At 42.1% G+C, this 11,197-nt stretch overlaps 1 protein-coding gene across 1 annotated transcript in view; it reads right to left on the bottom strand.

The window, feature by feature from the left end:
- Positions 1-45: 45 nt before the first annotated feature.
- Positions 46-11,197, bottom strand: part of LOC310772350 (uncharacterized protein) — a 36,479-nt gene continuing 25,327 nt past the window's right edge. Inside the window, exons 9-11 of the mRNA XM_083632130.1 lie at positions 10,504-10,638; positions 7,685-7,957; positions 46-1,539 (exon numbers count right to left, since the gene is read on the bottom strand). Of these exons, the coding sequence (XP_083488256.1) occupies positions 1,330-1,539; positions 7,685-7,957; positions 10,504-10,638 (618 nt within the window). The 3' untranslated portion in view covers positions 46-1,329. The remainder of the gene's footprint in view (positions 1,540-7,684; positions 7,958-10,503; positions 10,639-11,197) is intronic.

The following is an 11,197-nucleotide window of genomic DNA, read 5'->3' as shown; positions in this document are numbered from 1 at the left end:
CAAGTATAGGCAAATGAAAAAAGACTTACAAAAATTGTAGTTTTATTTTATTTAAATACCATCCAAAAAATCTGACAAGAAGTGCAAGAACATTTCTGCAAATGGCATAATCAATGTCAATTTATCACCTTCACCTGCTCAGGAATGAGGACAAGGAAATGGCCTCTTGTCACCAATGACAAACATTCATTCTTATTGTACATTATTACTAAGGCAACATGGAGGACCAAGCAAGGCTAACTACTGTAACCCAGTGGCTGGTGGTTGACTGTTGCCAGTAGTTGTAGCAACATTGGCACGTTTTTCTCCAAGAGCAGCTTGGTTAAAGGCAACATGTTACACATCAAGTGTCTCACACACACACTGGCACACACACACATTAATTTTCCAATTCTCCTTCCAATTTTCATCTGGTATATAAAAGCACTCCCCTACCACTGTGGAAACCTGGGTTCAATTCCCGGCAGCGGTACTTCCGGCTTGGTCAGACGTTCCTACAGACACAATTAGCCCTGTCTGCGGGTCGGAAGCCGGTGGGGTATGAGTCCTGGTCGCTGCAGTAGCGCCTCCTCTGGTTGGTCAGGGTACCTGTTTGGGGGGAGGGGAGCTGGGGGGAATAGTGTGATGCTCCCACGCGCTATGTCCTGCCGGTGAAACTCCTCACTGTCAGGTGAAAAGAAGCGGCTGGCGATTGCACATGTATCGGAGGAAGCATGTGCTAGTCTACAACTCTCCCCAGATCGGCAGAGGGATGGAGCAACGACAGGGATAACAAGGGGAATTGGCCAAGTACAATTGGGGAGAAAAAAATAAACGATTCATTTTAGAGCAACGGTTTTACTAATGATCTAAAGACTCACACTGCTTAAGTTAAAATGAATATGAAGAATATATTACTACGCAATTCTGCACCAAAAAAATTGTGCAAAAAATTCCAGTGTTAACACCAAAGATCTGTTTACTTGTGAATTATATGGCGCTGTTGGCAGCTGCATTGAGCGGTTTTAATTTGACAAAGGAATCAAACACACTCAGTTCATTCCTGGTGGTAAAATGCATGTGCTTTTTTCTCCGGTTGTAAACACATAATTACACCTTGCAAACTATTTTAGACCTGGCCGAGTTGAACTATCAACATCGGATCCAAATCTATATGTACACCCAAACAGAAAACTCTGCTTACAGTACAGTGTGCACAAAATGGGTAGATCACATCTTGCACGGGGTCTCAAATGAATTTGTTTTAATTGGCATAAATCTATTTGTCTTAATCAACCTGAGGATTGAGTGTTTTTCATGTGTTTGGCAGGAGATTCTCTGCAGAGGCGATCAGCCGGAGGTGAGTTCCTTGTGTAGGTCTGCAGTCTCGACCACAGGGACGTTGTAGTGGCGGTCGTCCTCTGTGACCAAGCACACAGACGGCCAGTCTTCCTTGTGGTCGTCTGGGTAAAAGGTGACAAACTCCTCGGTGTCGACCATGTACAGTCTGTAAACTTGAATGGTGCACTGCAAGGCGTGTCCTAGAAGAAACATCTCCACCTGGAGGAGGTCACAAAGTCGGGAAATAATGACCAGTTTTGGGAGGGTTACTTTTAAAACATATTCCACTACAGATTACTGAATACATAAAATGTAATTTTTTGTAATGTATTCTATTAGATTACTCAAATAAAGTAACATTCTAAATACTTTGGATTACTTTTGGAATACTTCCAAATCATCTTGCTGAGCCAATTTGTCTGGGTAACAATGTACATAAACGCGAGGGCAATGCAGTCGTGATTCACTCTGATATAATGTTGCGACCTTCTTCAGCATGTTTCTAAGTAAAATGTTCTTTATATTTCCATTAGGGATGGACGATATATCTGCAATCACATCGGTATCAGCCGATGTTAGTAATTTTTTAATATATCAATATCGGTCCGATGAGCAAAATAACAGCAATGTTAATATCGGTATCGACCAAAATTTTCATATTGAGAGGAACCAATGCCGTAAATCTATGATTTATGGGCTTTTCCAAATGTTTTGAAAATAAATGTGTGTGTGTGAATGTGAATACTTTTTCACATTCACAGTGAGTGTTTACACATGTTTTTCTGTATGTACAGAACTTGATTATCATAGAAATGTGTTTTATACAGAGCGGCCTTAACAGCAATGTTAATATTGGTTCGTCCAAAATTTGCATATCGGTGCATCACTAATTTCCACATCAAAAACGCGTTCCTGAGACTGTCCTGGCTGTGTGTCTCCTTCGACATCGCCATTCTCTTGTGTGTGGCAGGTGCACTGCGCATGCACATTAAAGAAAAATCTGTAAAAACAACAGTATTAAAACAAAGTTAAGTCTATTTTTTTTTTAATAGTAACGGTATTCAGAATACCACAAATCTAAACTGTAACTGTAATGGAATACAGTTACTCATTATTTTGTATTTTAAATACTGTACTCTAAATACATGTCACTCCCCAACCCTGATAATGACAGAGCTGGAACACAAGCCTAGATATACAGCACAATATTTAATCAGCCGTAAGTAAATTATATTTAGGGTGTGATTTATGGCTGTGTATTTAATAAGGAGTGACAATAACACTTAAAGCCACTGGGTGTGTTCTCCAAGGATCCTCCTCTCGCCCTGAGGCTGATGATGTAGTGTTGTGAAGGAGGACCCAAGGAAAACAACGAGTACAGCAAGTATCAGCATGTGCTGCTGTTAGGGGGTTGGATTATTATGGGAATGCTACACACACATTCTCTTAAACATACACCCCCTTGATTGTTGTTTTTGTTCATTACTCAAGTGTGACAACATGTTATGCAGCAAAAATGCAGGGTTCTCACAGATCCTTGGAATCCTTGGAAGTTTGTGAATTTGAGAAAAATAAATCAAGGTTTTGAAAATAGACAGGGGTCATTGAATGTGCTTGAATTTATATATTTTGTGCAAGAATAGAAATTGAGATTATTATTTTAATTTTTTTACTTAACATGTAACAGCACAGTTGAGAAGTGTTCATACATTCTTAAAGCCTCTCTTTAATTGTTGTCTGAGCTTCTGTAAAGCCTGCTAGTTCTCATTATAAATATTCTCAGGGTTGTAACAGTAATAACCTTGATCTCAAACTCACACTCTCAAACTACATGTATCCTTGAATTTGAGAGAATTGCGCCTGGAAAGTCTTTGAATTTGATGTTTAGGATGGTGTGGGGTTAGCCTGACTGTTGCATCTGAAAGGGTCTCAATACTACAGCAGCCAACAATAAGTCTTTACTTAAAGGGTAATGTACATTATGGCCCCTATTCTCCCACAGGCTTTCGGCGCTAAAACGGGCCTTAAACGCAAAAAAACATGCCTTGCGCCTGCCTCGGGAAGATATCAACATGGCTTTACGCTGCCAAATGCGCTTTAGGCCGAATGGGCGTGGCGCAGTCCCAGAATGGGCGAGACTAGGCGTGTCGGCGCTAAATACCGGCCTACTGATATCTTCCGACCTGGCGTAAATTTAGCGCTTTGCGCTTTTGAAAAGCAGGCCTATTCAGTGCGCCGGTTGCGCGGAGCACTCCTCTGGCTCCCCTCTGTCACCCTTCTCTGTGTCACTCCCTCTCTCTTGCTCATATCAGTCTGACAGGCACAATACGACTCTCTCTCTCTGACTCCCTCGCTCAGACAGACACAACACGTCCCATAGAAAAAATAAGTTGTAAGTTCACTGCAATGTGAATGTCCCAGCATGCATTGTGCTTCTCCATTTCGCTACTAAATAGCAACCAAATGAGCCGAAAACCTATATTAAGGGAGGATCTAAATAATGTGTAATGGTAACACAACCTCCAATTGTAGAACATTTCAATATTGGACCAAATAAAACATCGAAATGAAAACACCACCCTATGTGAAACATATATGTCCTCCTGGGCCTATATATACCCCTTGTCGATTTAACGTGATTTAGATAAGTGACAGCGGAACGCGCTTCGGAACGCGCTTCTACTGTCATCTGCTATACTGTGATGTCCGCTCCAATAACTTGGCCCTACTTCACATTTAGTTTTACAATAAAAACACATGTATGCAATGACTTTACATAATGTAGGCTATATTTATGTGCATCATCCTTCCTGCAGCAGGCGAGAGAAAATGATATCTTTCTGGACAAACTTTCACCAATCTAATAGGCTATATTTTTCTAGCTGATGCATTTAGAACATTCTTTTCACTTTGATCTTGCTATAGTGTAGGGTATTTACATGCTTGCAGTATTTAAACTGCAGTTAGATTGGTTTGAGAAGCATAATAATATGGAATAATAGCCTATATATGGAGATAGACAGACTGGATGAAGGGAGGGGGGGCGGCAGAGCGCTTGGCTTTGTCTGGTTTTACCGGATTTGTCCAGGAATTGGAGCTTAAAAGGCAAGCGTGTGTCTCTTTACTGCAATTCTCCAATGAGCGGACTATGCATAATTTTACGCTTAAAAGGCGTGGTTATAATGGTTGAGGCTGAATGTAGCGCCGATACCAAGATAGCAAGTGCGCTGGTCCACGCCCACTGATTTGCGCAGCGCCAGGCGCTCGGCCTAGAAACAGCGCTGATGCAACGATAGGGGCCTATATGCTCTCTGCCTGCCAGGAAAGTACAGTATGTTCCTAATAAAGCTGAGGGACTTTTCAGCACTCGTCTTTAAATTCCTTTTCAGACTAGAACAACCGCACCATGGATACTCTATGCCTCTGCCAACAAGTGAGCAGTCAATATCCATGTCTGTCCAGACTTTGATGTTTGAGCCAAATGTGAAGAAATTCCATCAAGGTGTTACTGAGATATGGGGCCCTATCGTTGCAATCGGCGCAGAAACTGCGTTTAAGGCCTGGCCTAGCCCAGTTAGTGGTTGTGGACCAGCGCACTCGCTATCTTGGTATCGGCGCTACACGCAGCCTCAACCATTATAACCATGCCTTTTAAGCGTAAAATTATGCATAGTCCGCTCATTGGAGAATTGCAGTAAAGAGTCACACGCTTGCCTTTTAAGCTCCAATTCCAGGACAAATCCGGTAAAACCAGACAAAGCCAAGCGCTCTGCCCCCTCCCCCCCTCCCTTCATCCCGTCTGTCTGTCTCCATATATAGGCTATTATTCCATATTATTATGCTTCTCAAACCAATCTAACTGCAGTTTAAATACTGCAAGCATGTAAATACCCTACACTATAGCAAGATCAAAGTGAAAAGAATGTTCTAAATGCATCAGCTAGAAAAATATAGCCTATCCCTATATGATGAGATTAATTAGATTGGTGAAAGTTTGTCCAGAAAGATATCATTTTCTCTCGCCTGCTGCAGGTAGGATGATGCACATAAATATACCCTACATTATGTAAAGTCATTGCATAAATGTGTTTTTATTGTAAAACTAAATGTGAAGTAGGGCCAAGTTATTGGAGCGGACATCACAGTATAGCACATGACAGTAGAAGCGCGTTCCGCTGTCACTTATCTAAATCACGTTAAATCGACAAGGGATATATATAGGCCCAGGAGGACATATATGTTTCACATAGGGTGGTGTTTTCATTTCGATGTTTTATTTGGTCCAATATTGAAATGTTCTACAATTGCAGGTTGTGTTACCATTACACATTATTTAGAACTACCTTTATATCTATTTCGGCTCATTTGGTTGCTATTTAGTAGCGAAATGGAGTAGCACAATGCATGCTGGGACATTACACAGGCAGTGAACTTACAACTTCTCCTATGGGACGTGTGTTGTGTCTGTCTGAGCGAGGGAGTCAGAGAGAGAGAGTCGTATTGTGCCTGTCAGACTGATATGAGCAAGAGAGAGGGAGTGACACAGAGAAGGGTGACAGAGGAGAGCCAGAGGAGCGCTCCACGCAACCAGCGCACTGAATAGGCCTGGTTTTCAAAAGCGCAAAGCGCAAAATTTACGCCAGGTGGGAAGATATCATTAGGCCGATATTTAACGCCGAAACGCCCATTCTCGCCCATTCAGGGAGTGCGCCACGCCCATTCAGCGTAAAGCGCATTTACCAGCCTAAAGCCCTGTTGATATCTTCCCGAGACAGGCGCAAGGCACGTTTTTTAGCGCCGAAGGCCCATTTTAGCGCCGAAGGCCTGTGGGAGAATAGGGGCCTAGGTGTTACCGAGCTTGAAAATTGCGTTCATGAGGTCTGAAATATCGCGTTAACGAGCATGAAATGAGCGGTCGTGAGGTCACAGTGACCTTGAACTTTGACCTTTGACCACCAAAATCTAATCAGTTCATCATTGAGTCCAAGTTGACATCTGGGGCAAATTCGAAGAAATTCCATCAAGGTGTTCCTGAGATATCACGTTAACGAGCTTGAAAATGGCGTTCGAGAGGTCACAATGACCTTGACCTTTGATCTTTGATCACCAACATCTAATCAGTTCATCCTTGCGTGCAAGTCGATGTTTGAGCCAAATTGTAAGAAATTCCATCAAGGCGTTCCTGAGATATTGCGTTAACGAACTTGGGAATGGCGTTCCTGAGGTCACAGTGACCTTGAACTTTGACCGTTGACCACCCAAATCTAATCAGTTCATCCCTGAGTCCAAGTTGACTTTTGAGGCCAATTTTATGAAATTCCATAAAGGCGTTCCTCAGAATCAGATATCGCGTTAACGAGCATCGGATGGACGTATGGTCCCCATTTCTGATGTTTCCCCATTTTCTAGGGATGGGCATCGAATTTCGAATTTTCGAATAATCGTTGTTATTATCAAGGTCGACTTTTATTATTGAAATTCGAAATTCGAAAAAAAAAAAAAAAAAAAATTTTTTTTTTTTAGTGAAATGTTGCATTGTCTCCCCTGATTCTAAGTATAGTCAAATCGCTTGGTTTGAGCAAGTAAAACAATTTTTATAAGCATTTTAAGCAAGGTTTATGGAAAAATGAATGGCGGATGAAATCCCATGAAGAGGGAGAGGGGGTGACTTTGGCACCCCTTTGGCACTCAGACCTGAGCCTACTAAATATTTAATGAACCACTCATGATTGTCAAAACTGTTTTTTATTTTCGAAAATGTCAATGTCATGTAACATGTTCTTTACTTCAGTGGTGCAATGCTTGTTTGAGCTAAAAATCCACAGCAGAAGCTTTTTATATTAATTAATAAAGCCGTAGACTTAGAATCAGGGGAGACAATGCAACATTTCACTCACAAAAAAAAAAAAAAAAAATTAATTTTTTTTTTTTTTTTTACATTTTTTATTTTTTTTTCGAATTTCGAATTAAATTCGAATTTGGCCAGCGAATTTCGAATAGTGTTTTTGCTAGAAATGCCCATCCCTACCATTTTCTCCCCAATTATACGTGGCCAATTTATCCCTGCTGCCCTATTGGCTGCCCCGGTCGCTGCTCCACCCTCTGCCGATCTGGGGAGAGCTGAGACTAGCTCCATACTTCCTCCAACACATGCGCTTCTTTTCACCTGATGGGGAGCTTCACCGGTAGGACATAGCACGTGGGAGGATCACGCTATTGCCACCAGTTCCCTTCCATCTTGACCAGGCGCCCCGACCGACCAGACGAGGCGCTAGTGCAACGACCAGGACACATACCCCCAATCCGGCTTCCCACCCTCAGGCACAGCCAATTGATTGAATTGATAGCACATGGTTGCTCTTACCTGCTCCAGGCCGGCACTGAAGCCCACGCGACTGAGGTGGTTGGAAAGGAAGGCGCGTGGGCAGTGGGAGGAGTCGCGGGCAAACAGGAGCCAGCAGAAGAACGGCACCTCCTCTCCCCCACCCTGCATGAGGCCGTGCAGCTCCACCGCTCGGCCCAGCATCAGCAGCTTCAGCGCCTCCAGCAGCCCCAGCTCCTCCTCACCTCCCTGGAACACGCGCTCACACAGCTGCTGCCGCTCCTCCGCGGTGGAGCAGCCCACTGCAGCCTTCCACTAGACAAAGTGACAACAATGGTGATTATGCTTCTATATATTTAAATCCCCTGGAAATCCAAATGCACAATAACCTTCTAACTACAGTATGTGATTTAGGGTCTTATGTGCATAATAGTAACCATCTAAAAGTATTGGACATTAGTTTCAATCCAAATCCTAAATATTGAGATTTAGGTTTTTGTACTGTTCCTGATGTTTGGTTTGAATTTGGCATGCTCATGCTTCAGACTTATTACACAATAAACTCTGTGAAGCAATCAGGCTGAAGTGCCCCTACCCTGCACCACAATGTATCAAGTTGTGCAGCACTTTGATGGGAGGAGAGCACTGTGAGCAGTTTCAGAGTAGAGAATACTGCTAACCTCATTTTATACTTGGTGACATTTGACTGGGTGGTTAATAACACATTTTTCTGTGGTGTGGTGTGACAAGCTCAAAACATATTTATTTTTGGTTTCCATTTTCTTGTACCCTGGTAGTCCAAGGCATGGATCGTTTTAACATTCGCGCGGATGGGGTTTTGACATTTTTGGTGGTCTGAGGCCAAAAGTATGCTCAGGTCTATTTTTCTGTGTGTTTTACAAAAGTCTCCCTCTCACCTCTCATGTTTTTATTCTATCATCCTGGACCAAACACCTTGAAATTTGACCTTGAAATGGAATTTTGTGGTTGGCTGAAAATTTGGGGGAATTACATGGCCTCAAAGTCCATTGCATAGTTTTCCCATTGTTTTCAATGTTCATTTTGAACAAAAACTACACTTTTTTAGGATCTCCAGCTTTTTTCAACAAAAAAGATTATTTCCCTGATGTTACACATCTCACCTCGAGTCAAGGCTTGTAATGCTTGCTATTTCCCCCTATTCCCCCAGTTTTGGCACAACAACCAATTACCGGTACATGCAGTTTACATGAAATGTACAGGAAATTGATCTGTATGCCGAACATGGGAAAATATTCAAAAACAGAATTTTACAGTGCACACTACTAATTTGAAGCCTTTAGACCAGGATAGATGCTGGACTAAAGCTCATTTGTGTTTTTTGGGGTAGAAGTCTGGGAGTCCAAAACAGGCACTTTTTGCTTTTTTGGCTCAAATCCTGCAGTAAATATGAACCAACTGATGATGTCACAATGTCTATGAATGTCATCAGTGACATCATTAGACCAAAACATGACCAAAAACATCTTATGACATCACTGATGATAATCTGATTACACAAGTAATCTGATTACAATGAGTAATCTGATTACAAAAGTAATCTGAATTTACAGATATAAATTACATTGTATACTGCAGATTCTCCATCTCTCTCTGACACACAGACACACAGACACACACACACACACACACACACACACACACACACACACACACACACACACACACACACACTCTCACACACTTTGCATTTATGGGAACAAAAATAATTCACTTTTTGTGTTTTAGTCTACTCATACTGCACTCTACTGTACTACTGTACACTGGCATTTGAGGGGTTAAAATTCTGAGTTAGAATGAAATGTCAGTACACATAACGAGGGATGAAGTTATCAATGAAATAAGAAACAATAAAAAATAAAAAATAAAAAACTATGAAATTCACCATTCTCAACTGCGGTCCATGCCATGGACCAACAGTAAATTCAGGGTAAAAAATGATAAAGTGCATTTCCCAAAAAACTAAAGATGATCAAAATCAATGTTGCTGCCAATCTTTGACCTATCCCAGGCTATGAAATCCCCCCCTTGAAAAATCCACTTTGCATTTATGGGAACGAAAATTTATGGCAAATTGTGTTTTTAGTGTACTTTTACTGTACTTACAGTACTACTGGACACTGGCATTTGAGTGGTTAAAGTTCTGACTAAGTATGAAATGTTGGTACACATAATGAGGGATGAAGTTACCAATGAATAAAAAATATATACTTTTTTGGAAAGAATTAATAATAATCTTATTAATTATTCATATTTTGGGTAGTCGCTTGGACCAACAGTAAGATGAGTTGGACAAAACAGCAGGGTACAAGGGTTAAACATACCAATGCTTGTGGAGCTGGCGATGACTAGAATAACCGATGCAGAGTCTATTCAAAGTGACGAAGGAATCCACAATGTCAAGCTTAGAAAACAGTGGGGTTATGAGTTTGAAAAGAGTTTGTGAATTACAAACACTAGAATTCCTAACAAGCCTCCAGCGGCCATTACTGACAATAAATGTTGCCCCGGGGCCTCGTGTTGGTATAGTAAAGTGGTGCTGCAGTTTATGTCACATAAATGTTTGAAACGGTTTCCTTGAGGTTGAGGGTCCACCTATCCCTCTAAACCCCTTAAGGTATTATTAGACTGTAATGACAGAAAGCCATGCAAAGCAGTACGGCACTTAAAAAATGCAAAAACCCTTCAACATATGGAAGCAATCACAGCCAAAAGCTGTGTGGATGAAAATCACGAATGAATATCACCAGTGTCCACGGACAGCCTAAAAAAACTGCAGTGGTTGATGCGCTTGTGACTGTATATATGGTTCTTGGCAGTACCCTATTTTGCAGAAGTTCAATGTATCCTTTTAGCCGTTGAGCAGCGGCGGCGTCTGTCCCGTCTCCCTGTTGGCATTCTGCAGGAAATGCCCACTGACTGATCAGCCCTTCCTGGGCCTCCAGCTCCTCGGGTAACTGTAACCACAAGGCATTTAAACAGGTCAGAGGGAAGCATCAGGCATATTCACCAGGGGTATCAAAAAAGAAACAAAGGAAAATAAAAAATAAAGATTCATGTAAGAATCGCGATTCCGAATCTTCCATGATTCTGAATCGATTCACAACTTCCAAAAATAGATTTTTAGTACAGCCGCTTCTATAAGTGACCATGTGTGTGCACCGAGATGTGTGGATGAGATTTAGCCTAGCAACCCCACCCCCCCAGTTCAAACGTACAAGGAAGTGAGTGGAGTCAGAAGACGCCGCGGCTCCAAGCCGGTGAAAGACAGACACGGACGGACATACGCTCGCATGGACGGACACACGCACGGGTACAACCTGCAACCTGCAAAACATGCAGCGGTTACTTCAACACCTGGGGGTGTGATTTCTCTGTATTACTCTAAAGCAGGAGGTAGCAGCAGCAGCATCGCCTTTTAAACTTTTATATCGCACTCTCAACCCGCGTTTCTCCACCGCTGTGGGCTGTCTCTTCCCCCTCCCTTTTCCCTTCTCTCACGGCTGCCCTAGGTGC

The sequence above is a fragment of the Poromitra crassiceps genome, assembly GCF_964638095.1.
Source record: "Poromitra crassiceps genome assembly, chromosome: 2".
NCBI lineage: Eukaryota > Metazoa > Chordata > Actinopteri > Beryciformes > Melamphaidae > Poromitra > Poromitra crassiceps.
Note: the sequence above shows the minus strand (reverse complement) of the source record. Positions and strands in the feature narration are given on the sequence as shown.